This window comes from Lathamus discolor, chromosome 5 (assembly GCF_037157495.1).
Source record: "Lathamus discolor isolate bLatDis1 chromosome 5, bLatDis1.hap1, whole genome shotgun sequence".
Lineage (NCBI taxonomy): Eukaryota > Metazoa > Chordata > Aves > Psittaciformes > Psittacidae > Lathamus > Lathamus discolor.
Genome location: NC_088888.1, coordinates 123,857,483 through 123,885,417, shown reverse-complemented (window position 1 = coordinate 123,885,417; position 27,935 = coordinate 123,857,483). Strand labels below are relative to the sequence as shown.

Sequence of the window (27,935 nt, the reverse complement as noted above, 5' to 3'; positions counted from 1 at the left end):
TATCAATTGTTACAGTTTATCTCATGTTCCAATGAGGTAAGGTGGTTGCTGACATTTAAAAGCAGAACACTGTTACATAAACATCAGAGAGGAAGAAGGTCATGTGCATCTTTGAAAGTCCATTTAATGTTAAGAATTGAAGGCCAGTCAGGAACAATACATGTCCTTTAGTGTTAATGCCTTTTAAAATCCTGGATCCCAGGAAGTTGTCTGTGGAACTTCTTTTTCTTCATAACAAATAATTTCGTCTCCAATAATGAATTCTATGTTCTTGTCCAAACTCAATCCGCAGTCCATGCCTGCTTTTATTACCTGGACATCATCTTTAAGATGCTTCAGTGATGATAAAGATCCTACAAAGACAAAAGTGCATCAAAGAAAGTCACCAGTATCAGAGGGGGTGTTCTGGTTTGCCCTTCGGTTGTGAATATGAACGTACATTTTGCACTAACCTCACAGGGCATCAGCAGCACTTGGACACAATTCCTGTTTTGTGGCAATGCCACTTACCTTTCCAAATAACATCCCTCTTGCGGATTAACTTGAACTTCATTTTCTTGTCCAGCAGCCCCTTCTGTACCCTGCATCCAGCAACTGGAATTTTGTTTTTTCCTACTGTTACAGAGAAGATGTTGAGAACAGAAGCTTCCCCTGAAAGGAAAAAGTTGTATGAGGGAGATGAGAATAGGAAACCGGCAATGAGCAGAAGGCAAGCTCCACTCTTCCACTGACCAAGCTTTATAACAGATATAGGAGAATATGAAATACTTGATTCAATAGGAACACTTCATTGGAGAATAAACCTTAGGCCACATTAGGGAGCAAGAATTTCTCAGTCCACGAAAACTCACCTATTGTGTTCTCCACCACAGAGGGGGGCAGCCTGCTATTCAGTTCCTCTTTCAAGTCATCAACAAGTTTGTAGATGATATTGTGAAGTTTAATTTTTATTCCCTTTTTAGCAGCCAGCTGTTTAATGCTTTCATTGGCTTTCACACTGAATCCAAATATAACACCTGGTAAATAAAACAATCAGCAAGCCATGACTATAAGGGATCATGCTTTAACCAATAAATATTCTGTAACATTGCATTTGCAATGACAGGGTAGAATTAGTGGTTAGCAAAACAAAAACCAGCATTTTACTACTTCCCTTTTAAGGAGAGACCCTTCTACCACTATTGCACATGGACTGCTACTAACCTTGAATCAAAGCTAATGGCTAAAAAAGCCGTAAGAGAACATTTGCCTGTTCTGATACTGGATGTATCAAAGCAGAAACTACTGCTTACAACTCGCCTGAGTTCATGTGAAGGATAAGGACCTCCCATTCTCAGGCTAGAAAAACAGGTTGGCTGTCAAATAAAGTTGGAAGTGAACTTCTAAATCATTTTTGTCTACCTGTGGACTATCACAGGTGCAATGACCCCATGGTCTATAGCAGGCAAGCATGAGGGAGTATATATGGGAACAACTTCCAACACAGTCTTGCCAATTACCTCCCTGAGCAAAAGGGTATTCTTCTGTAACTACTTCTCCAGCTTTGCCCTGTTTGAGCATCATAAAAACGTGAGTGAAGAGTCAGAGTTTAACCTTAACAATCCAACTTGCCAAAAGTCCTTCTGGTTTGTGGTATTTCTAGTCTCCCCTACCTGTACTGTCTGATGTATCTTAAAAATGTTTCCTTTAACAAGTTTACCTTACTGATGCTGCTAATTATTATTGAGAGAACTAAACCAGTATGAGTCCTACCCATTTCAATAAAGAGCTTGTACTAATTGTAAATCCATTTTTAAACACGCACCATTAAATGCTTCTGCAAGACTTATATCAGTTTCACTGATATCTCCCATGCCAAAGTGGACGATATCCAATTTACATTCACTGTCAGCATCGTAGCTGTCCAGAATGTTCAGAATAGCTTCAAGAGAACCATCCACATCACCTGTGTGTATAAACAGAAGCACTGCTCACTTTGTACACATCAGAGAAACACTGAAGTAGAACTAAGTGCTTGGCAACTCCACACTATGCAACAGCAAGTCTTTTGACGTCCATCATTCTTACTGTGTTTTCAGCAGTATGTTAAAACACATCTAACAAGTTTATTAATTCCAAAAATGAATTCAATAAATACAGTAGGACAGAGGATCTACATCTGCAGTCATTTTCAGGTCAGGTTTGCGTGGTTTATCAGCTGCTACTGTCACTGTGTATCGCTAAATGCGAGGTCAAACCAAGTTCTCCCTGTCCCACTTTAACTAATACGTAATTGTTCCTGTCCTCCATTTTGCTGATGCAGTACTGCTGCTCATACAGCTTGTACTTAATTCTTTTAATATACATATTTTTAATATATATTTATATCTAGAGGCACTTATATGGGTTTTACTCAGGAGTTTCTGGGTAAGGGCTTCAGGCTTGTAATTTTCCTGTTTCTCTGTCCCTCCTGGAAATTGCATCTTTCTGATCACTGGCTGTTTTTGGATGCCCGTCCTCTGACTGAGAGAGGTTCAATAACCTGTTCAGGTTTGCACTGATCAAACCGCTGGTAACAGAATGTTCTTACTTGTTTAGTGCTACACTTCAAACTGAGCATTTGAGAAACACAGAATCAATGTTTAAACAGAATAGAGCAGCACCTTTAACAATTACCGAGAGCACATTTTTGTCCCTCTCTGTTTTCTCTTTAGGCTTTAAAAACATGACGTGCTTGTTCTCCTTGTACAGCACTGCCTTCCTCTGCCTCCAGGTCAGATGGGCTAGCTGCTGGTGCTTCTTCTCATATTCCATCCTGTGCTCCTTTTGCTTTGCCTCAATAACTTCCACATCCTTTTTCAGCTTCTCCTGCTGTTCAACATAGGTTCTCCAAGCCACAACTTCATGCGCCCTTTGCTGGGCAGGAAGACAGAAACATTATTTTTCACAGCACTGCACCAGGAAACTCCACAGTAATGCAGCTTCAGCATTTTGCATCACATTTAACAGTAGATTTTGCTCCAAGTATAGCAGAGAATAAGCACAATAGTTTCTTTCCTGGGTTACAACATGACTCAAGGGTTATTCTTATGCACTGCAGAAAAGAATTATTGTTCATTATTCCATGTGGTGTTTGGCCAGCTCCCACCACACCTATTTCAAGCTGTACTTTATGCATCTTCTTGACAGAAACTAGTTCTCTCATTCTAAAATTAAAACACTGATATAATTAAGCAGTGGACTGTTCCTCAGGTAGGATGATAGTATAATCAGTCTTCTGTGCCTTTAGGAAGGGAACACAGAACATATCGTGGATATTCCTCTTTCAGAGCACCTAGTTCAGGTCTCAATACCCACGCTCATCCTTCATCTTTCACCAGATTATCCAGGTTATTTACAATGAAAGCTATCACTTGTTTTTCATTCAGCTCCTTTCCCTCCACCTCACTGCAGTGTGAGTTTTCCATTAGAGAGGTCTTTCTGTACCTCAGATTCTACTTCAAGGACCTCGTCTCCTGCTGAAGGGACATCCTTCCAGCCCATGATTTCCACTGGGATGCCTGGAGAAGCTGCATCTACAGCTTTGCCATTCTCATCAAACATGAAACGCACTTTTGCCCATGTCTTCCCCGCAACCAGAACACAGCCTTTTCGCAGAGTTCCTCTTTGGATGATGGCTGTGGTAACTGGACTAGTGAAGAGCAGAGGAGGAAAATAACAGGCAAAATTAAAGTGACTCTTCTGTTTTCTGCAGTTAGCTTTAGTAAGAAAACACATTTAACACATTAAGTGTTAACTTTCTAGAATTCAGTTCATTTTTAGAGGGCAAAACACACCTTGTTACCAGAGAATCTGCAAAGGAACTACAATATTTAAAAGAGCACAATGTCATGTTACACATAATTCACCAAAAATTGTGTATGTATTATGAATATTAAACTTCATCATCCCTATTTTTAATGAAGCTTTAAAAAATTGCATTTGTTGTAGCATTTTAAGCTATTTCCTGTGCTTACAGGACTTAACTTCAGTGAGATGATGAATTTTGCTCTATCACTTCATGACTTCTTTTTCTGCCCCTTATGCTGTACAGTAACAATTCAACGCTTCAGTCACAAACATTGCAGAGAAACTGTTACAGTTTAACAACAGAAAGTTCAATGTTAAACATAAATCCTGAGGTACAAACCAGCTGAACAGTATCTCTGCACTGTTACAAGTTGCTGAAAAGGCAGCAGGTTACTTACCCCTTCCCTTTGTCTTTGCGAGACTCGATTACAGTCCCCTCTACCAGACCCGTGGCATCTGCCTTCAGCTCTAACATCTCTGCTAAAGCAACAGTTGCTTCTGCTAAAACCATCAAGTTTTCACCCTGTGTAAAATCATATACACACAAATATATATATATATTAATTATAAACCTTGCAATAATTTGCTACAAGTGTATTAGGAATGCAAATTGAAAAACAAAGCAAAACCACAACCAAACAACCCCCAAAAACCTCAACTAGCCAAACCACCCAAACAGAGACTTGATGACATCCACCATCCAGTCAGGACTCCAGGACACCACAGAGACAAAACTGTTGGTCTATCTTCTTCTCTTCCCCCCCTCCAGTTTGTTCTAATTACGTTTTGGTTTTGAGAACAGATACCACGAGCCAGCTGTCAGTCAGCAGATCCAGATCTACATGAATCAGGGCAACAATGTGTGTTACAGAAGTGAATAAAGAAGCCACTTTCATGTATGGCTATTTAAAGTATAAGGACATGGCTTCAAAAGGTCTTGAACTTGCCAGAAAACTTAGAAAATTACTTGGGATACATCTGGAAAGCCAGCAATAGGGATGCTGCTGCAATAAGATGCTGCTGCAATAAGATGCTGCTGCAGCAGTTTGGACAAAGCTGCTTTGGCCACCACAAAACTGAAGTCCTGATTTTACTTGAGTTTTCACTTTCTACCTCTCAGTTGTTTGCCAGGATTATGGTAAATCCTGTCAGATCACTACAGAATGACATTCCTGTGATTAGGCATGTGTTAGGAAAATACTCATTCACCCTTGTCTGAATCTTCCTCTTCCTGCATAGCACTATCAACAACCTTGATTCTGATTTCATACAGTGAGCAAATATATGAAGAAACAGCAATTAGCATTAACATGAAAAAATAACCAGAAGAAAACTGATACATTATTGCTGACTGAAGATCTGAGCCTCAAAATATGACAGGAGGATGTTTTAAATGATTCTGGTGAGAGCCAGCAGCACTCAGGTCATAGTAAGGGGTCAAATACCAGGACAATTAGCATTTTATTTTCCAGCTGATAAATAGAAATGCAGCTGCATGCACGTATTAGACACCCATGAACACCATCATTCTTTCCACCAAAACTTTACCTTGAGTGCAGAAATATTTACAGCTTGAACGTCACCTCCAAACTCTTCACAGACCACATCATAGGCCAGCAATTCCTTCTTTACTCTTTCAGGATCAGCTTCAGGTTTGTCACATTTATTAATGGCAAGGATAAGAGGAACTAAAAGGAGAACACACAAACTCTTTACCAAGCTAACCATACATTGCTGCTAGTAACACAACTGCAATAAAAGGTCAGAGCAGGTTATGGCCACTCAGAGCACATGACTTCACTCTGTGCCTATTCCCTGAGTAGGCACTGAGATCTGAACTACCACAAGTAAGCTGGAGGAGTTCTTACTATGGAAGAGGAAAACCAGCCCCAATAACCCCGACAGACACACCCTATGAGGGGGCTCTCACAAACGTGCAAGTCCTGCAAAAACATTAGTGTTTTAACATCTTTATGTATTACTGCAACATTCAGTACATTTTCAAACACCTTCGCAGGGGAGAAGGAAGGGCACTAGAATAGTTACTTCCCAAGTGTGTGGATTCTAGTGCAAGAGTTTCTTTTAAGAGGTAAATAAACGTTTGCAAAGTATTCATTGTTTGATCTGCACAGTAACATACACCTTACATATTTACTTTGAGTACTGGACTTGCCTCTCCAAAGTGTAATATTAACAAGGTGAACACGTTACCTCCTGCATTTTTAGCATGTTGAATGGATTCTATAGTTTGTTGCATTACTCCATCTTCTGCTGCTACAACCAGTATGACGATGTCAGTAACATGGGTACCTCTTGCTCTCATGGCTGAAAAAGCTGCATGTCCAGGAGTATCCAGAAAAGTTATCTTTTCCCCAGAAGGCAAATGCACTGTGAACAAATGGATATGGTACATTTAAAATCAGCATTTCTCAGAACTTTATCTGACCTACTATAAATCAAGAATCACTCCTTTAAGAACTGTTTTTAATAATAATGACATATTTGAGGCAAATGGATAACTGTTGGCATGGAGTGAAACCTGCTTTTAATTCCTCAGGGAAGAAAAAGTGTCCTGGGATCTTCAATAATCCAAAGTAGAATCATAGTAGAAACAAAGTTTGTGTTGGAAGGGACCTTAAAATTCCTCCAGCTCCAGCCCTCTGCCATGGGCAGGGACACCTTCCACTAGAGCAGGTTGCTCCAAGCCCTGTCCAACCTGGCCTTGAACATTTAGTTTAATATCAACTGTGCAGACAATCCGCTTCTAAGTTCCATCCACACAGTTATGACAGTTATCACAATTGATGATTTCCTTTTTCACTGCTTACATATACACTGTTAATGTTGCAAGATTTTTCCCCAACGAACAGGCAGAAAGTCAGCGCGAGATGTGAGATGGAGAGTAAGCTGGTTTCTACACAAGCATGTAGTCATGATTCATACCAAGGAAAGCACCAATGTGCTGGGTGATGCCTCCTGCTTCCATTGCTGCCACCTGAGTTTTCCGCAGGCTGTCAAGTAAGGTGGTTTTCCCATGATCTACATGGCCCAAGATGGTAACAACAGGGGGTCTGGGGGTTAGTACTGCTGGGTCTGCAGGAGGCCTACAATTACAGCAATGAGGTGGTTTGTAAATACCAAAGTTCATTGAGTGACATGCACACCCACTACGGCTAACAAAGAGCCATTTACCAGAACTTAGTGATGAACAGGTGAGGCTCCCCACTGAGACCATAACTCCCAGCTACACACCACAGTTAGCTCTGTTAGTATTCAGTCTTACTGCAGCAATTAATACAGCAATTCCATAAGGCAAAGAATTGGCTTTTCTCCAGGAAACAGCACAGAAAAACCTCACCTAAACAAAATCAAATCCGAGTATCAACTTTATGGCCAAAGAAATCAAAATAGTAAAACTTCCCTATTAAATATTACCAGATCATGACTGTATCAGATATTACCAACATGTCATCAGAACAAAGGAAATACAGTGTATGAAAAACACCTGCAGGAGCAAGGAGGATAAAAAGAACCAAAAAGAGCAGTTCACAACTTGCCTCTTGACAGCATCTGTGTTTTCTCTTTCTTTTTCCTCTTTCAGTTTTGCCGATTTATACTTCATTCCTGATTTTTTAACAATCAGCTTGATATGGTCTTCGTATAAGATGGAATCTGGTTCTAGTGAATCAAGGTCAATGTCTGTGTACAGCAGCGCTTCATAAATATGATCTGTAAAAAGACAGACATTTAACAATTATATCCACAAAAATGTGGGACAAAAACATCCCACTTCACATAGTTTAAGACTTTTTCATTAGTCGTTTATATCATGCTAATAAATTTCATTCACAAAGCATTTCGCCTTTAGATTGATCTGCAAGTCCCTGTTATGCTACAGACTTGCAGAGAAGAACTTGACTGAGAAGCATCTACTGAAAATGACTATCTTATTAGAGGCTGCAATCTTACTTTTCACTCAGATTTTCAGAGCCTGCTTTTCCATTAACCCCTAAGAAGGAAACAACTAAAACTCACCTAAACCAAACAGCGAAGAAATGATTCAAGGAGGGAGGAAATTTGATAAATCTGTTCATATGCCCCCTTCTTTGACAGCAGAAATACAGACCATGATGCACTAGTCAAAAATTGCTGCACAGTGACCTAATACCATTACAAATCTAACTCAGAAATGTACAGCAAGACACAACAGACTTTTCTGCTTCTCTCTTCATTGCTGAGAGGAGAGCTTGCCACACAAAGTACCCACCTTTTTGGAGAAAAAGAGATTGAAGATTGGCATTATACAAGTATGGAATTATTCCAAATATCAACAGTCAAAACATGATAATAACCCTCAAAACGCCACTGGAACTGGTCAAGCTGAGCCACTGTGGAACCTGAATGGTTTGTGGGGTTAAAAGAACAAGGCTGATTCTGTAACCCTGCTCTTACGGCAGTAACTTAAAGAGGGGAGTGTTTCCAGACCAGTCCTTCCCATTCCCAGTTAATCAAATGACTTGTTTTAATGAAATACATATTGCTCCTGAACCCAAGATCCAAGGGTTGGATTACAGGCTGAAGTTCTTTTATGCCTTCTCTCTTTAGCCACAAATTCTTTACTCACAGAGGTCCAGCACTGACAAACCAGGATGCAGTGTCTTTCCTCCCAGAATAATTATATATTAATAGTAAGAAAAACAGTCATGAAGAGCAGTTCACGTGGATCTGAAGCCTTCCTACTGGGATGGAAGACAGTCCTGACTTCTTCACATTAAAGAAATTTGGATGACCTGATTTTTTGTCTCTTTAGTCTGCCATCGTGTCAACCAACATTTCCTTTGGTATGGGTGCAATCTACCTTGCTAAGGGAGGGATTAACAACCACTGACTAATGCCATCATAGACAGCTTTCCCTTTGCCACTCTTGAAAGCGGCATGACAGATTTTAACTGCTGTGTTTCACTTGATCTCAAACAGGGCAGGGTCTCACCTATGTCTTTACCCATAGCTCGTGCAAGTTCCTCAACAGTCATCTTCCGCCTTATCTCCACTTCACCTTTTGTTAGCAGTACCTTCTTTTTGTTCTTTTTTGTCTCCTACATGGAATTAGACACATATATAGGAACACACAGCTGGCATAAAGTAAGAAATAATAAAAACAATATTAAAAAGATAATTATGTAAATCACTAATAAAAAAAAATCAAGTCACATGATGTAAGCATGTATTTTTACTATGATAGTAATGAACTATGATAAATGAATGACTTAACACACCATGGTGAATATTTAAAATGTACAGGATACTACATTTAATCTTTTTCATTCTGAATATTTCAAAACCAGGGGAAAAATTAACAAAATAATTTTCATTTCTGTTTATAATAACTGACTTGCTCCTGCCTCTGCAGGATTCATGATGCTGCTGGTATAAACACTAACATTTGAGAGGAAGTCACAGTGCAGTCATATATTAAGTACATTCTGTCTTATACATTTATAAAAGCTCCTCTATATTCATTAATAAAGCTTTCTGTAATTAAAACCTTCAAACTGAGCTCTTGTACTTTCCACATAAACCCAGAGATCACTGGATGTTGTCAGTCACCTCCTTTGTAGCTAGATGTCTGCGCTGCGATAAGGCAATACTGATTGATTTGTCTTCTTGCCAGAAGTGTGGATACAGAAGGACTGATCCCACGGGATGTGCAGGTGACTGCACAGGCTTCCATTGTGCCCTGGAAACTTTCCTGTAGGACAGAGTCCGCAGCTGTCGACAAGCACCATGTAACTGCAACAGATTCTCAAACTTCAGGATCAACCCCCGATTCATTTCCTCACTGCAAATACAAAGGACACATTGAAATCAGACTCAAAGCTGAAAGATACTCCTCCCTGTGATAATACAGGCAGGAACACAAGGCACGAGTGTTGTGTTTCAAAACAGGTCTTTTAATGCTGAAAAAGTTGATCTGTTCAGTAACTGCTCCAGTTTTTTCAGTTCCCTTCAGTGCTTCACTCCCCTCCACTATTTCACTGCAGACACACAGATCTACTAATAGCACCACAGCTTACAAATCTTACACCTTCCTCCACTGATCTTTAATATAAACTATACATTTTGGGTTGACATTACCCAGAAAAAAAGGGACATTTGCATGTCTTGTTCTATACCAGTAGTTACCCAGGTGCAACAAGCTCCTCTGTAAACCACATCTGCTGTATGCTTCTACAAGAGCATATACACCACTACAGCTCCGTAGCGCTGTAGTAATACCAGTGCTGTCACATGGACAGAGATGTCCTTTGAGGCTAAGCCCTGCCTTAGCAACTAAGCTTTCCAAGATGCTTCTGTCAGATCATCCCACATCTTGTTTTAACCATCTTAACTTTGGCTTGGGTCATTTTGTGAACTACGCTGTACAACAGTCTCCTATTTGAACTTCTTTTCCTGTTCAGAGCTATTTAAGTCCCTGTGCTCAGCGATGCCATGTCCTATACCTTCTACCTCTTCCCTCAGAGGTGGTTTTGGACCATCTTCCAAGCAGCTCCGAATGAGTGAAATGCTATCAGTTCCTCCCAAAACTGCAGTCACTTTATACACTCTCCTGTATCCAGATACCTGCAGAAGTGAGAAGACGACAACTAACCAACCAAAACCAACTACTTTGGTGGGGTTTTATTCCCTAATGAGAACTTTAAAGGGACAGAACCGGTAAAGCCAAGGAACCCACAAGACTGCATACACAGAAAACTAGCACAAGGTCAGGATGAGACAGAACAAGCTCACGGAGCGCAAACCTCGGGAAGGCTGCTAACAGCAAGGAAACCGCCCCCGGCTCTCAGGCTCAGCAGTGCCGGGATGGGCGCTCCCCGATGCCAGTTCAGCTCATCGGTTCGGCTGGCACCGCACAGAAGCCTCCCATCTGCACAGACCTTCCTCCTGACAACCCGCGCTCACCCCTGAGGGCAGGGCACCAGCAGCCGCCTCACAACACCCTCACCTCGCTGCCGGGGGGACTGCGCCGCACCGCCGCGTACCGGCACCGCAGGCCCGGCAGCTGCAGCGGTCACAGCCTCCCTCATCCCCTTCCCCGGGGCTCCAGCACCGAGGACCGCCCGCAGCCCGGGCAGGGCAGCGCGGACCCAACGCACCCCGCCCCACCAAGAAACCGCCATGACCGCCCTCCACACCTCAGCTCGGTACCGGACGCCGGGCTCAGCCGCTCATACTGCGCAGGCGCACGGCGGCGGCGCGCCGGTCATCGCGCATGCGCAGCGGCGACTGTCAGTGCTCGCTGCCTCTCCTCACGGAAGGCGGGAGATCTCCTGACAGGACGGAGGGAGCTGTGGGTGGTGTTTGAGCTGCGGCTCTGTACTTACACACACACACACACACACACACACACTTACATTTGGGGTTCTTCTGCCTGTGAGGAGATGCTGTTTTTTCTTTGCAATGTCCAACACCACAAGGGGGACGTGGAGCTGTTGGAGCGAGGCCAGAGGAGGCCATGGGGATGCTGCGAGGGCTGGAGCAGCTCTGCTCTGGAGCCAGGCTGAGAGAGCTGGGCTGGGGCAGCCTGGAGAAGAGAAGGCTCCTGAAGGGGAGACCTGAGAGCAGCTCCAGTGCCTGAAGGGGCTGCAGGGAACCTGGAGAGGGGCTTGGGACAAGGGCCTGTAGGGACAGGCCAAGGGGAATGGCTTGAACCTGCCCGAGGGGAGACTGAGCTGAGCTCTTAGGCAGAAGCTCTTCCCTGTGAGGGTGCTGAGGCGCTGGCACAGGGTGCCCAGGGAAGCTGTGGCTGCCCCATCCCTGGCAGTGCTCAAGGCCAGGTTGGACACGGGCTTGGAGCAAGCTGCTCCAGTGGAAGGGGTCCCTGCCTGTGGCAGGGGTTGGAGCTGGAGGAGCTTTAAGGCCCCTTCAACACAAACCAGGCTGGGATCCTGTGTCCTCCCACCTCCAAAGCTTTAACATGGCTGGCTGTGTTTAAAGTTCTCTCTAATTTGGCATCTCTAAAATAATATCACCTAATAGACTAGGGGAAAAAATACCTGAGAGGAAGCTCTGTAAATGTTTGTGGGTTTGTGGGTTCTTTTGTTTTGTTTTGTTGTTTTGTTGTTGGTTTTTTTTTTTTTGTAAAATACTCACTATTCAATCAATGCTGTTTGTAAAACCCGGAGATAATCCCAAATTATAACTGCTTCTACAGTGCTCTCCCATGAAGTGATTGCAAATTGTGTGTTACGAGTAATACCCATAACTTTATATGTTTGAGCTGTTCATTTTACACACTTTGCCCTTAATGTGGGACTTCCAGTAGCTCACACAGGTGGTTTTCCACACAGAATAGGTGGCATCTATGTGTTGTGCAGCCCTCAGTATCTCACTGTTGTATTTGCTCATTTATGATGCAGGGTATTGACCAAAAACCGTGTCCTGTATTTCAAAGGGACCACCTGCTGACAAATGTGTCAGGGACTGATGCCTTGACAATGCACAGGGCCCTCGAGTGTTTCTCCAAAGGTAAGATGGGAAAAAACATCTAAAACATAAACCAGAATTAAAAACCCCCAAACTTAAATATCAAAGTTTGTACAAAGGTGCTCAGTGCAGTCTGTGTTCCTGCACAGGGAGGTGCACTGGGCACAAAGACCGCACAAGCACATGGACCCGCACATGGGTCATGCACATGGATTTTTAGAGAAGAGATTCAGAGCGGCCCTGCAGAGAAGTACCTGGGGGTGCTGGTCAATGAGACAATGATCATGAGCCGGCAGTGTGTGCTCGCAGCCCAGAAACCAACCGTATCCTGGGCTGCATCAAAAGGAGCGTGAGCAGCAGGTCGAAGGAGGTGATCCTGCCCCTCTGCTCTGCTCTTGTGAGACCTCACCTGGAGCACTGTGTGCAGTTCTGGTGTCCTCAACATAAAAAGGACATGGAACTGCTGGAACAAGTCCAGAGGAGGCCACGAGGATGATCAGGGGCTGGAGCACCTCCCGTATGAAGACAGGCTGAGGAAGCTGGGGCTGTTCAGCCTGGAGAAGAGAAGGCTGCGTGGAGACCTCAGAGCAGCCTTCCAGTACCTGAAGGGGGCCTATAGGGATGCTGGGGAGGGACTCTTCATCAGGGACTGTAGTGACAGGACAAGGGGTAACGGGTTCAAACTTAAACAGGGGAAGTTTAGATTGGATATAAGGAGGAAGTTCTTTCCTGTTAGGGTGGTGAGGCACTGGAATGGGTTGCCCAGGGAGGTTGTGAGTGCTCCATCCCTGGCGGTGTTCAAGGCCAGGTTGGATGAAGCCTTGGGTGGGATGGTTTAGTGTGAGATGTCCCTGCCCATGGCAGGGGGGTTGGAACTGGATGATCTTGAGGTCCTTTCCAACCCTGACTGTTCTAGGATGCTATGACCCACAGAGCTGCCAGCTCTCATCCTGAGGGCAGCGTGTCCTTCACATGAGCCTGGGATTCACCTGGGAAACTATTTAAAAGGTAAATTTATCATGCAAAACAGTCGCCAGAGTTTGCAGCAAATCTGCTTTTTGGGTTGATCTTCCACTGGATGCTGCCTGGAAATCTTTGTGTGCTGCTCTAAGGCTCTGGGAGTTAGTGTGGGTCATACTGTGTCCACGTGTCTCTTAACCACAGATTCATGCTTGTTCTAATTTATGTTCTAATTTAAATGACATGTTCTAATCCATGTTCTAATTTAAAGCTTCATTACAGACCGCCCGTTTTCCTGCAGGGCAAACTGAAAAGAAACAATTTCTGATGTCACAAGTCAGGACCATGGTTTGGGTTGTAGAAATAGCTTCCAGTTAACTGTGGCCGTTAGTGCTTGGCTTTGTCCCTTAGTGGCAGCTCTTCGTTATTACTGGTTGCCTTTAGTAAACCACAAACATCTGATTTTGCAGTTCTCCTTTTTAATCTGTCTCATTGGCTAAAGAGTTTGGGTTTTTTTTGGCTTTGATTCTTTCTTAACTTCCTTCTTTAGCAGCAATGTTTCAGCAAAACTAAGGTGGCACCTGAAATTACAGTGAGCACATGCAGATGCATATATATAGAATGAATACCTGTTCTGAAACCAGTGTTTGAACCAAATACAGTTTATGTTGGATGGGGAAACCTAGTGTATGTCAAAGCACGTATTGTTCTAAAGTCATTGTGTGACAAAGACACAGAATGTCTTAGGAAACACGGAATGTATTGAGCTGCATGGGAGGGGAGGTATGGGGATGTATGGAGGAGTGTTATGGATAACTGCTTTCCAGACAGGAGGGGCTGAAGGGGGATGGCAGGAAGCTCCTGGAGCTGTATGACAGGAGGGACAGACAGATTCATCTGCCCCATAGGAGACAGCAAGCTCTGGTCTCCTGTGTGGTGGGATCACAGAGCAGTGGAGGTGGGAATGCACCTCTGGAGATGGTCTCAAACCCTAGCTTGATCAGGGTCGGATCCCAGACTGACCAGGATCACGTCCCCTCGGGTTTTGAGTGCCCGCACAGATGGAGACCTCACATTCTGATCCAGTCCTGGTTTTAAGATGAAGAGCTCTGCAACCAGCTCCAAACTCCCCTGCTTTCAGCTCGACCGGATGGCCGAGACCGCACTTCCCATCTGACCCACTGCGCTGCCGAGGGCTTACTCCCGCCGGCCGATCCCCGCAACAGGGCGGAAGCCGAGGGACCCAGCTCCGGTTCCTGCAAGCCGAGCGACCCGGCTCCTATCCCGGTCTCCGTGCGAGGGCCACAGCAGCGCGGGCGCCCCGTTAGCACCGCGGAAGGCGGGCGCTGCCCGGCGGAAGGGGCGGAAGCGCGGCGGGGATGGCGGCGGCGCCGGAGCTGCGGGAGGCGTTGGAGCAGCGGCTGCGGGACTTGGGCATCGCCACGGTCACCGCCGAGCACCCCGAGGTAGGGACCGCCGCAGGGCCGCAGCTCTGCCCCCTCCGAGCGTGCCTCTCTCTGCGTCCTCCGCATCTTAATTAGAGGAATGCAGTTACACAGAGAGGGCAGAGCGAGCTGCAGGGCAGCGTTATGCTCTGTAGATGATTTTATAGCATAATTAAGAATCGAAATGGACTTTCTCCCCCACTGGACCTGCAGCCATTGGCTTGGCAGAATGTTTGGGGGGGGGGTGGGGAGGGACGGGGACGACGACTGGGTTGATCCCTCTCTGCGTTTCTGTTCCCGAGATCCCCTTTTCCCCCTCAAGTTTTAGGAGCTGCAGCTCACCCACTTCTTCACTTAGAAGCTGAGGGCATCTAAAGCTTTCCAGAGTGTTTCTCACTCCCATTCAAAAGCACGCATGCCACGTCACTCCCGTCTGCCTCTAAAAGCCATGCTGTCAGCACTGTCTGCATCTTTAAAGTGTAACTCTTGCTGTATAGGAGACAGAAATGAATCAGGAAGTGAGCAGGAGCAGTATGTCACATTTTATTTGTGTTCTCTTAAAACTCCTTCATAAAAGGGTACAGTTTTTAGGCTGAGTGTAACATTCAGTCATTTTCTAAGTATTTAACAAAAGATACTGCCAGTACACAACCAAAAGTCTAATGGGGATACAGTGTCTCACACTGCACTGATGGCATTTTCCAGGTGTTCACTGTTGAAGAAATGATGCCTCATGTCCAACACATGAAAGGAGGTCACAGTAAAAACCTTTTCCTTAAAGACAAAAAGAAGAAAGGCTTCTGGCTGGTGACTCTCCTGCACAACAGGCAAATCAATTTAACTGATCTCGCGAAAAAGCTGGGCCTTGGAAGCGGGAACCTGAGGTTTGCTGATGAAAACTCCATGCTGGAAAAGCTGAAGGTGGGCCAGGGCTGTGCCACACCACTGGCGCTCTTCTGTGACCAGGGGGAGGTGAAGCTGGTGCTGGACGCTGCCTTCCTGGAGGGTGGCCACGAGAAGGTGTATTTCCACCCAATGACAAACTCTGCAACCATGGGTTTGAGCCCTGACGACTTCTTGAGGTTTGTGAGATCAACAGGGCACGATCCCATCATCATACGTTTTGATGAGGACACAAAGTAACTGAAGTTCACTTTTTTATGACGAGGCATAGGTTTTGTAAAGAAAAACTGGCGAAAGTCCCATTACAAATAAAACTGGAAAAAAACAGGCTCACTCCTTTTTACTCTTTCAATTGTGTAAGTTTATAATCTGGTGAGAAAAAATTCTGTCTTTGGGTCATTAGAAGTTGAACAGGATATTCTTAAAAAGACAAGACATGTTTGCAGTCTATCACTGAGTAACCAGAAAAGGTGTTACTTAAATAATGTTACAGTCTTTATTAACGAAACAGATAAAACTGGAACTTCCCATGTGTGGTACTGGCCTTGAAGGGTTAAACTTAAAATATCATTAGGATCTAAGAAATTAACTTAAAAGTTCCACAATATTTGTCAGTACACACAGGACAGAGGTGTCTCTGCTGCGTACCTGTACCTACTCATCCTCTACTACACATTGCTTTCTTATTTTCACCTAGAAAGAAACAGTTTGCCTACACTACCAGAACCACATTTGATTGTCTATGTTTTAAGCTGCATTTTCACTTTCACAGTATCCTCCCCTTGGGAAGTTACCTTGTGCTTACCCCATGAGCACAGACATGCACCTCTCTCATTTCTAGAGCTTCTCAGCAACCGGGATGCAAACCCCTGTAACAGCCTCCCTTCTAATGGAGGAGCTTGAAGGAGTAACATTACTGTGTGTTCCTGATCTGTGTTGGTGATGCTTGGGAGGAAAGTTAATACAATCGGGAGCTGTACCAACGTTTGCGTGTGGTTTTGTTGTGTCTGTGCTCCAGTGTGCTTTAACCAGCACCTACAGAAGTGGAGAGGATACAACAAGGGGCTGTACTTGAGCTTCTCCCATAGGAAGAAGGGGACTGCCTTCCCCTGACAACCATCTACGCATTCCAAGAGGTTGAGGGGAGGCTGATTTGGCTTTCAGTAGGTGATACTTTGTACAGAGAAACATCTGCTGTCCCAAGACCAGTACACGCTCAACACGCAATCTCTCAATTCCTTCTCCTCTCTCGCCTAAATGAATACACCCCCTTCAAATAGAATGTGTGTTGAAGACAGAAGCAGCAGAAACTCCATGAAGCCCAGTAAATGTGCTGTGGCAACACGTACCCTTCCAAAACGCAGAGACAGGGGAGCAGTGAGAGCAAGGGACATAGTATGAAGATGATGAGGAAAAGGGCTTCTGAACACAGCCTAACGAAAATGTCACATACAAGCAATAACACCAACGAACTGGAGACAGAACCGAACACAGAAGGATGAAAAACCACATTAAAGACCTCGTGATCTTGGATGTCTATTTGCTACTGCATCACTCTAAAGGATGCAGCATTTTTTTCCTGTTTTTTTCTTATTAAGAAAGTAAAACTTTAAATTCTACAGAGTGACCAACTAAGAAAAAGCATCTTACAGGGCAAAGCAAGTCAGTCACTGCACAAACAGCCTTACCACGGTGTCCTTCAAATCCTCCAAAGGATCTGATAACCTGTTCTCAGAGCCATGTGCTTGAACTGCTGTCTTGTAAGCATTCTGTTGTTAAATTCTCCCGGCCATATTCCAAAGACACAAACCAACCCCATCACTGCAGTCATCTCAAGTGGGAAAGAGGTGACCTAAAAATGTTGATGCTGTAGGAAAAGCCACTAGAATGATGTCCAGATACATGTGGTTTTATAAAGAAATGACTGAAAGGAACATGTGGATACTGTCTTATGTGTCTTTAAGAGTAGAATTTACTTTACCCTCTGCTTGCCACTCAGTCTCCCTTCCCTTTAAGGTTTCTTTGTGGTACCCCAGAATACTTTATAACTTAAACCCAAAATGATATTCGACTTGTCAAGGTTTTTATATCCAGAAAGCTTTGAATGTGAAAAGTTGTTTTAAAGACGCATGCACACAGCCCTTTACTGTGCTTCATGGATCTCCAGCTCTGTACTGCCTAAAATTTATCTATCTACCTTTGTCCTCAGGAGAGACTCTGAGACTTCTCTCAGCAGAAGTAACAACCAGGCAAAATCAAAGCTTTAAATGCTACATTTAGCAAACCCATAATGGTTTCTTTTTGCATTTACTTATTAAATTAGTGCCTTTTTTATTTAAATAATATCAAAACAGTGTCTAGTGAGCAGCCACACACAGAGAAACAACACAAACTAACACTGTCCAGGAAAGATTCTGCACCAGCAGTGAGAAGGACTCACTGACCACAACTGAACACCAACATCCTTCCAGCAACATCAGTCTCCAGAGAGAGTGTGTCTTGATGTACACACAAGAGTAAGAATTATTTGGTTTGGCATTTTAATAACATCATTAATAAATGTTTACAGTGGCAAACATTAAAAAAATCAATATGTAAAGGAAATTACAGATTTAAATAAGAGCTTTTTGAGTGTTGTTTCACACCTCGGTACATTCCTTTAAGGCAGTTTTATTAATATCAAAGCATTATTTACACACATCATCATCATCATCTAACTCCACGAATCATACATGAGCTGCTTCGCTGGGGCTGCAGCATGTCTTGGGAACAGACACAAGACGTGTTCTGAATAGCACTAAATCCTCTGCAGACTCTCAGCAAAGTAAATCAAACTGACACATTGTACAGCACTACAACCTGCTTGTGATCCAGAACCAGCAGTGACAGATCTGGCAGTGCTTGAGGAGAAAGCAGTGTCTGTACCCCTGTTGTACACACACTGTCGAACAGCCACCCTGGTCTTCCCCTGGGAGATTGTGTTTCAGAGCACGTGAAGCAGCTCCCTAATTAAATGTACACGTTTATTGTATTTGAAGGGCACAGACTGGGAAGATTAATAAGGAGAAAGAAAATAACCGGAACTCTCAGAGCATGGAGAGCTTCCTGACAGCTCCTTTGCTCCAAGACGTCTGCAAAACAAAGTGCTGCAAGAAGGAGATCCTGATCTCTCAAACACCACCGCGTCTCTGGTGCTGGGCTTGGCTAATTCAGCAGTCACAACCCCAAATCCCGCTCTGGCCTCTGTGCTGATGCAGGTGAAGTGAGTAAAAACCCACTGACACTGGCACAGACAGGCCTGAGCCAGGACTGGGTTGCAGGGGGAATTCTGTCCCCAGGCGCTGGCTGGTGCTCTTGTACAAGTAAACTTTGTGTAGGTTTTTGGATGGGGGGTTCATTTCTAACACCCGTTATCAGTTAATGAGTAGTTGTAACCCTGGCTGTGATTGCACCGATGCTTTAGGAAGGTGTAACAACATGCAGAAAGCAAGTGTGGAAGTTGTGATGGGTGATCCGGGACAACTTAATGAACACAGAAAAGAGCTGAGCTAATAAATGAACCATCAGGAGATGCCCATGGGCCAAAACTAACACAGCCACACGTGGTGAGGGCAGGCTATGTGTGCCCAGCAGTGCTGCTCACAGAGAAATGCCTGTCACGGCACTACACTCTTGCCCAATGGGTCCAAGAGGATCTACCTGAACCCACCCAGCTGCTTGGATCCCATGAATACAACCAGCATGGCTGTTACTGTGTGGCTTGGGATGCCCAAATCCCTCTCAAAACATCTTTGTACCAGTTACAACGTGGGGAACTGAGCTCCAGATTCCAACAAAAGCAGCCAACCGCTGTGGAGCCGGACACCAGGAGCACTGCAGGCTTCGGATCCTCCTGGGATTGCAGCTCTGTGTGGATACTCCACAAAACACCCCACGCTTCTGCTGGAACCAGTGAAAAGCTTGGCACTGAGAATGAGGGACCAGAACCGGATGCCAGTGTGAGCTGGTCACAATAAGCCAGTGATTTTAATGGAACACCAGAAATGTCTGCAGAGGAAGAATGGACATTCTATGGGCGCAGAGCTGTGCAACTGGTCCTGTTTTCACTTAAGAAAAACAACTAAAAATGTTTAAGCTCTCCGGGAAAACAATCCCAGACTGAACCGAGTATTTCTATTGTAAACCCAGAACATTCTGTGCAGATCTGGATCTTTTAGGATATTTTATCATCAAAGGTAGCTCAGAAGGAAGTCGCTTTAAGGAAGAAAACCAAGAGAATTTCCTTTGAAAGCTTCTCCAACTTTCCTCTTTTTACCCTTTTTGACAAAATCTCAGTAAAATGAAATAAATTAGGTGCCAGGATGCTTCTGAATTTGCTGAACTGCATCTTCCCTCCAGTGAAAACAATTCCATTCCAACTGTCCTTGACAGCTCGAGGCATTATAAGTGCTAAACCCTGCAAACACGTCAGCTTACCTTCACTTAGGTGAGTGGAGATAGCTGGAGGTGAAGTTACCTGCACGCCTGTCAGAGGATGGGATGGGAGGAGGTTACACAGTTAACCCATTAGAACTGGAGCATGAGTGTGCTTATGGGGTTGTAGTAAAATACAACTACAGGAACCTCATTTTGGCTCTGCTTGCAAGTTCACATACACATCCTGTGAGCTCTCCCCATGGGCTTTCAAGACGACAAATATATGCAACCACTGAATGTACCAATAACATTCGTCGACTTTAATATAAATCAATAATGAACAAAATGTATCTTGCTAGTAAAAGATAACCTTAAGGGGAACCGACTGTAAAATGCAGGTGATATTATTTACATTTCTTTCTTTTGCTATCAAGAAACCTCCTAAAGCCACCACCAGCCCATGTCAAAGGACAAACAAGTAAAAAAAAGGAGTCAGTACACACACATCGTAAGACAGTTTGATCCTGGCAATGCCACTTGTTGAAAACAGCCTTGTAGTAAAAGAAAAGGCATAGAAAAATCATACCCGACAACGTCCTGCCGGGAACATCTGAACATACACCCGCGGAGTAACGTGTGGGACTGTGAAGAACACAACTGACAAACGATCTCTGTATCATACGATCATCCCATGGCTCCCACGTGTTCGTCACCGAACTTTGTCAGGTTTGTAAACATGGTTTTTTCCCTTGCAGAACGCAACAAAAATCAGCAGAAACGTTTTAAAGAGCAATTTCATGCAGATTATGCTAACCCAGTAAGGCAGTGAAGTGCCAGTAAGCGGGGAGGGGTCTGGAGCTGTATTTACAGTCAATTCCAACAAAATACTACAGCATTTTAGGTGTACAGAAGAGAAACTGCTTGTTAGGGGGGTTTTTGGCTAATTATTAGCAGAAGCTTAAGCAAATCAGTGGCTAATTTCATAAACAGAAGAGGAAAGAAGTATTTGTATTTCTCTTTTTTTTTTCCCCTGGAGTAAATTCTTGAGACCTTAAAATCCTTGGTCCTTAGGGAGAGATGAGAACTGTCCTTTATTCAGTAGATCTTAACAGTGCAATGTGCAATAATTCCTAAGACCATCTACAAGTTTCCGGCAGCAGACTCCAGTAGAGCTCCTTGATTCAAGGAAGGAAGGAGGAAGGTAGGTAGGTTTTTATTTCTTGCCTGCTCTAGTCACGAAGAAGGTAAAAAATTCCCTTAATTCTTATTACTGATTCCTACAGTCGCTGTCTTGTTACTTCAGATATAAAGGCTTCATACTGAGATACTGAAGGACACTTTTCTCTCTGCGTTCAGTTGAAAGGTGGAAAGAGAAAAGAACATAAGAAAAGCTTAAAAGCGGGGAAGTATAAAACACAGGAGTTAAGTCACTAACAGAACTAACAGCACTAACAGCATGCAGCAAAGGTGGTTTCATGGAGTCAAGAGGAGGACAGGATGCCAAAGACAAGCTTTGTACAAAGGCAGTCTCCTTGTGCTGTGGAACACTTTTTGTTCTGTTAAACTGTCCTTTTAGATGTATCAGTCCCTTTCTAAGAACTGACTTCAACATTACTCCTTTCTTTAACTTTCTTCCTCAAGAAATATGAGAAATAAAGTAAATGTCGTTTTTACAGGCAGAAGGCTGATTGGATCATAGTCCCTTTCCTACACAGGCAAAACAACTGCTGGAAACCATCCTGCTCCGGCCTAACCAGTAAGCGAGACAGAAGCCAGTTAAGCAAGCAGCATTTACAACTGGTTAATGCAATGGGCACTTGTTCTCATAGGTAATGCTGTTAGTTTGTTGTAAATGAAATTAATCTCATTTACGTCTTGGGCAGGAAACTCACCACTTGGCCCACAGCTCAGGTAGTGGGTAATAGAATTAGGAGCTTTGTTGCTCCCTAGACCTGCTTTTTGAATTTCTGCTTTCTGGGATAGCTTCCACATCTGCAGAGAAAAGCATTTCACGTTATTCATTGTGTTGACCAGGACATGAAAATAAACCTCTCATGCATTAAAATACATTCTACTCATTAGTAGAGCAAAAGGATACACTTAAACATCTTGTTTGTTCGTAGAGGAAAGGACAGAGGAGAGGGATGGAAGAAACTCACTGGAAGCGCCTGCTCAACCACACTTGTTACAATTCATCCTAGCAATCAGAATAACCAGGTACTGTTCTCCAGACCACAATCAGATACACTTCCCTTTCAGATACACTAACCCTAAATGCCTGTATGAAAAGGAAACGATCACAACCCAATGGAACCCAGGCTGACTGAACCCAGCAGAGCAAGGACTCGACTCATCTGTGTTCATCAGTTCTGCAAAACACAGAATTAACTTTGCATGCAACACCCTGAACGTGCAAAATGCAGGATCTCGATTTACTACGCACTGCAAGCAAAGCATCGAGCAAACCTTAACAGCAAGCACATCACTGAGCCTGAACAACACAGCCTCTTCTGGCCAGCAGCCACCTATTTAGTGTTTGTAATTACCATGCAAAGCCCTAAACTCTTCAGTTTTAAAGGCAGCAGGGACCAAGGAATGAGCAAGGGCACCATCTGCACGGCTAAGGAGTGGCAGCAGTTTGGTCTGAAAGGAACCTCACAGCTTCTTCCACTGTTTGAGCACAGACCACAAGAGACATCCATGATATTATTGTTAAAGAATAAAATAGGAAGAAAACACAACCCTTCTGTACAGGAAATACTTGCTTTCTCTCATATATAATAAAGAAATGTTGACAATTTGTCATTCAGAGAAGCTAAAAGCTCTAGCAGCGTGCGTGTGCTGCTGTGCTAAACTCTGTGGAGCAAACCCAGGAGCACAGAAAGCTGGTACCCTCAGAACTGAAATGCAGTTCATTAGAAGGTTATAAACCATGCAAAATGGCACCTTGACCTGGACAAGGTGAGTCTAGAACTGCTGTAGAGGATAAGAAGCACTCATGTTCCAAGGCACTAACAGGTATTCTGAAGCCCTTTGGGTTTAAGAGAGCAACTGTGTTAATGCTGCCCCTGCAGTGGGGTAACGCAAAACACAGGCGAAAAGGCATTAAAAGGTAAAGATATTCACTGCCAGGTTTGGTTTGTTTGGAAAGCTCAGTGCTAGGAAGAGAAATGAGATGCTTGAAACTGCAGTGCTGCATGGGCAGGGGCTGGAAACAGCATATCCAGTGCCCAGACAGCAGCTTTACCTTCACTCTATGGGGGTGACCTCTACAACTTCTCTTTAGACCTTAGGCTTGCTCCTGACTACAGTCAGGGTTCAATGCTGACGGGTTTGCAATGTATCGGGAGACAATACTGGCGGGGTTTGTAGCTCTGACAGTCTAAGGACCTAAGCAGGACAAAGCTGGCAAACGAGGTAGTATCATGCGCTAAAGCTTATCTGATGTCTCGGACAACGGCAGCTGATCTAAGGAGAAGATACTACCCCGAGCTACAAACCTTGTTCTTATCCTAACAAGCAGCCTTGCTGCAAGACACAGGCTTGCAATCGGTTAAGCAGATGATACAGATACTGGCAGCACAGTGTGAGTTTATAATAAGTACTCTGGGAGCTCTATAATGCCTTAAATAGCCCGCAAAATGTGCTATGCGCATGTCGCTTCAGCACTGTTCACCTCAGAGCTAATTCCAACACACTGAGAGATTAACAGAAACAAAGTCGAGTGACAGGGCCAGAGAGCAGCACACACTGATCCTGCTGCCTGTGAAATGCAGATGGTATTTCAGAGTTGGGGTTGGGGTTTTTAACAGTGAGACAATTCTAGAGGAGCTCGGCAATAACTGACAGCTCGCCTGAGCAACACGTACCAGCCCTGTATCAAGGGACGCCTGCAGCCATGGGGAAGGATGGCTGCTTCACGTTGTGAAACTGTCATTTTATCCTGCACAAAATGTCTCTGAAACAGCCAAACTTCTGCCCCTGTTCCTTTTCCCCACCTTGGAGTGGAGCTGGAGCTCTGGGAAGGGCTATCTCCGTGTCCTATTAACAACTCTCATGTTTGAAATGGCGATTTTCTAGGCTAAGATACGGGATGTGTCTGCTGCTTTCCCTCAAAGAGCAGTGAATTTGGTCTCTCCCTAGTGAAAGACTCAGGAATTAAAGCTCCGGCAGTACCATGAGTGCCACAGAACCGCCGGCAAAAGAGATTCAAACGTACAACTCAGAATATGGCATTCATGATTTCCAGTATTGGAGATCTGAAGTATTTCTCCTCTAGATATATTGTCATTCAGGTCTTTATAGCATACGTAATGTTCGCCTGCCATAACTGTTGGTAACTACGGCCTCTGGCAAAAAAGTGGTCATCTGAAGCCTAATGAATGAGAATTTAAGTACGATACGATTTTAAACTGTTATATATATATATTATAAGATTATATATATATTGTTATATATTCACCATCAGGAGGTTTCAAGCCATTGCAGCCACAGGGGCACATGAAGCAATTCCTTTTCAGCATTTCTCTGTAGTTGGTCATTTGGGATTTAACGAGTTACTCGCTTCAGCATCCCTATACTCACATCACTTTACAAGCAATGCCTTGGTGATTGTGTCTTTTATTTAGCTGTGTTAATGTAACAGTCATCCCTGTCACACATCTTCTTTTCTATTTGTATTAGTGTTACTTCTATTCAGAAGAAAAAATGAGCTTCCACCACGATCAATACAGGTTTTTATTACCACACATCACAAGGGGTCTCCTATAACTCCATTATTTGACTCCTAATAAACCGTACACTTCACCACATTTGTACACCAGGCGTGGAGACAAAGCATACAAAAGGGAAGAGGTGGAAAGGGTCATTTTTTCATTACAAGTGCTGTGTATCATGCGAGTATTTATCACCTCCTCCTAAGATTTATTAGGATTATGAATGGTCTTTGCATTTATTAATGTTCAAGTAATGTAATAACTATGAGCAGTAATTCATGTTTATTGTGCAAGCTGGAGGCATTGAATTAATGGGGCTGTAACCTGTTCCTTGTGCAAAGTGCGTTTACGCCAGGCTATGGCATCAATGAAAAGGGTAAGACACTGGAATCTCTCTAACCACTTCATTAGTATCTCATTTACGCAAGAAGAGGGGGGAGTATTTTTACTCCCAATACATCCTCACTGTGTTACTGTTACATCTGAAAAGTCCTGGTTTTGTACCGGAATTGCTCTTGGTGCCATTTGTGGCAGTGCAGCATGCGACTGCTTTGACATGCATTCAGTAACATCATACGGGGAGAAACCAAAGTATCTGTGATGCGTGACAAATAAAACCATAGCTTGCATTATAAAGACTTTTCAAGGCATGCAAAATATATACAGTGCAATTAATGGTTCATGCAGGCTTTGGTGAGGTTACAATTACACATTCAGACATGCTGGAGTACACAACTGAGCTCTACAAACAGCCACCCGCAGATCTAACATGGGATTGTTCTGTCATTGGAGTGAAATCTCTTGAGTCCAGTGGACACTGAGCAGAACACCTATGTGTTGTGTGAGACTATATATATATATATAAAATACAACTTCCTTATCATACACAGCCATACTCGTACCACACAGTTTTGTTATCCTCAGAAACCAGCAGTGGGGATTCAGCCTCCCTGGTGTTCACACACGGGGTAGGAGCAAGTTCACTACTCAGAGCTGACCGTGGGTCACTACGAGCAGGCTCCTGGGGAGCAGGGGGCTGCTCTGGATTCTTTGGCACTGATCTAAATGCTGACAGATTTGCCTGCTCAGTTGGTTTGGATGTAGGTCTGTGAGGCAACCCACTTATATTACTGACTAATTCAGTGTTAAGGGATAAAAATGGCTGAGCCACAGTGAGCGACCCTGTGCTGTCGTTACCAGAGGATTTATCAGTAAACACACTTGAGCTTAGCAAAGTTCTCTCCCGGAAATTTGACCTTTCCATCCTGGAAGTTTTAGGCACCTCTGAGTGACATCCTACAGTACGGGGTTTAACTGCAGTAGCTGCATCGCTCTGTGGAACACAATCTACTCTGTAAGCCACACAGTGAACAAAAGGAGAGGGTAACTGGTGTGCTGAGTACTCACTAGAGGCCGATGGAACGCTCCTGTCGGCGGGGGCTGGCGCTGGATCCACTGACACAGGCTGCCTACTGTCCTTAGACAAGAAGTCATGAATGCTCGTCCTTCGGGTGGTTCCTTCTGCCGTGGAGATGACGCTGCTGGCACGAGGTAAGGTGGCGTAGGGATTGCAATCGCGGGATTGGCGCTGGGAAACGCTCCCCTGGAGCTTTTCCTTAACGGATTTGGCCTTCCCTTGGGTGCCTCCTGTCAACTTCACTGGAGAGCTAGTGACGGTGGGATCGTCGCTTTTCCGAAGGCTGGGCCTCACCAGCTGCTCTGGCTTTAGGGATCGTCCGTCGGAGAAGTCAATGGTGGCTTTGACACTCAGTGATCTCACGATGCCACAACCGGCAGACGGCTGCTTCCTCAGCTTCTCCTTCCCTGCCAGCTCCGAGGACTCGGATAAGCTCCTCATCACTTCATCTAACAGATTCTCTTCACTTGCTGATTTCATCTGTCACAAAGGTGAAACATGAATTTATACACTGGAATCCTCACCTTTGTGGACATAAATGGAGAACAACTCCTAAAAGTACTTTGATTTCTCAGATCTAGAAGTAGCATTAGATGTTTATGGTACATACCACTGAGACTTCTGTAGAGCTTACAAGTACTCTGAAAAGCAGACAGAGCACAACTCTCTGGAGTTAGCTTCTCTAACACTGATCAGCTCAGCAAATCATATGCTCAAAACTCCATCTTCTCACTCATTTGCCCTGTGCCATCACGCACTGATACCTCCTGAACCATTTCATGTGGACTCATTGCAACTGACACTGAGCATGGGGAGCTGAAAGCTCAAATTCCTCCATCGCTCAAATAACAAAGACAAAAACCTCACACGGCAACGCAAAGCACAGAGCTTTGGGGCATGCGCAGTGCCTCCATCTGGACCAGAGAGCTCCCCATTTTTTCTTGAAAGAGGCAATTTGGGAAGAATTCCGCTAAAAGCATTCAGGAAATACTCTGGCAGAAGACTGGAAAGAGACCTCCTGAATCCCCTTGCAGCCCGAATGATTTTGTGATGCTGTGAATAGGTCTGTGGTACACGAACAGCAGTGGATGGATAATTCAGGTAGTTTCTATTGCTTCTGTTGCCAGAAGAGTATTGTCTAATGCTCAAACCCCAAAATTCTGGTGAGGGACTCCACAGGTGAGAGGTCACTGGAAGGATCTAGCAAAAAAATCCAGGAACTCAGTTCCAGATTCAAGTCTGGAACCTCTGACTTCCCCAATCAATTCAGATGTGAACGTGTGTTCTTCATTTTCAACTGTGGCATTAAAACCAGATGGATTCTGGTCCTCTCTCAGGGCAGGGCCTAGTCACAGTAATGGGCTTGCTTTATCCTACAGCTCTTCTGGCTTTTGGACATCTCTACTACTCAAGAACTAGTGAAGAAGCAATTGAATTACTAAGGGACAAGGTGATTTTGGGCTTCTAACAAACTGCCACCAACTGAAAGAAACATTCTCTTTGCCTGATTCCTCTCAGATTTCAATGAGCTCCAAGCTCTTTGTTTTTGTGCCCAGTTAAAAGATGAATCTGAAGCAGACAAGAGCCTCTCCTCAGGGGATGAAGTAAAGCATCATCTGCTTACTGGGGACAAGAGCTGAATGGGAAGTAAACCTGCTCTGAGTGCGTGGCCTTCACCTGAGCTCTGGTGAGTGCACCAGGTGTCAGTTTTGTGCAAGAGAGATGGACTTTCCTGCCTGATTCAGTAACCTGGAAGGAGTTAAGCTG

The 27,935-nt window shown here is 44.2% G+C and overlaps 3 protein-coding genes across 19 annotated transcripts in view; 1 reads left to right on the top strand and 2 right to left on the bottom strand.

Moving 5' to 3' along the window:
* Positions 1–99: 99 nt before the first annotated feature.
* Positions 100–11,075, bottom strand: MTIF2 (mitochondrial translational initiation factor 2). 4 transcript variants are annotated; one of them, XM_065682498.1, is made up of 15 exons: positions 11,022–11,075; positions 10,329–10,449; positions 9,436–9,667; positions 8,819–8,924; positions 7,386–7,557; positions 6,772–6,932; positions 6,040–6,216; positions 5,377–5,516; positions 4,227–4,351; positions 3,466–3,670; positions 2,643–2,895; positions 1,805–1,945; positions 852–1,016; positions 511–651; positions 100–353 (listed from the first exon to the last, which is right to left on the bottom strand). In XM_065682498.1, the coding sequence occupies exons 3-15, from the start codon at positions 9,658–9,660 to the stop codon at positions 184–186; spliced, it is 2,181 nt and encodes a 726-aa protein (XP_065538570.1). In that variant the 5' UTR covers positions 9,661–9,667; positions 10,329–10,449; positions 11,022–11,075; the 3' UTR covers positions 100–183. The 4 variants fall into 4 exon arrangements, with proteins under 4 accessions (XP_065538570.1, XP_065538571.1, XP_065538572.1 ...); XM_065682499.1 differs by lacking the exon at positions 10,329–10,449 and having other exon boundaries at positions 11,022–11,041; XM_065682500.1 differs by lacking the exons at positions 10,329–10,449; positions 11,022–11,075 and having other exon boundaries at positions 8,819–8,960; positions 9,436–9,516.
* Positions 11,076–12,249: 1,174 nt separating this feature from the next.
* Positions 12,250–15,949, top strand: LOC136015882 (prolyl-tRNA synthetase associated domain-containing protein 1-like). 3 transcript variants are annotated; one of them, XM_065682505.1, is made up of 4 exons: positions 12,250–12,354; positions 13,229–13,320; positions 14,372–14,738; positions 15,423–15,949. In XM_065682505.1, the coding sequence occupies exons 3-4, from the start codon at positions 14,652–14,654 to the stop codon at positions 15,858–15,860; spliced, it is 525 nt and encodes a 174-aa protein (XP_065538577.1). In that variant the 5' UTR covers positions 12,250–12,354; positions 13,229–13,320; positions 14,372–14,651; the 3' UTR covers positions 15,861–15,949. The 3 variants fall into 3 exon arrangements, with proteins under 3 accessions (XP_065538577.1, XP_065538578.1, XP_065538576.1); XM_065682506.1 differs by lacking the exon at positions 13,229–13,320 and having other exon boundaries at positions 14,414–14,738; XM_065682504.1 differs by lacking the exon at positions 13,229–13,320.
* CCDC88A (coiled-coil domain containing 88A) overlaps positions 15,247–27,935 on the bottom strand; it is an 87,500-nt gene continuing 74,811 nt past the window's right edge. For 7 of the 12 annotated variants that reach the window (XM_065682485.1, XM_065682489.1, XM_065682491.1 and 4 more), the window contains one exon: positions 24,756–26,648. In XM_065682485.1, the coding sequence (XP_065538557.1) occupies positions 25,632–26,648 (1,017 nt within the window). In that variant the 3' untranslated portion in view covers positions 24,756–25,631. Of the gene's footprint in view, positions 22,029–24,755; positions 26,649–27,935 lie in introns of those variants that run through there. The other 5 variants (XM_065682493.1, XM_065682495.1, XM_065682497.1 and 2 more) reach the window with 2 other exon arrangements.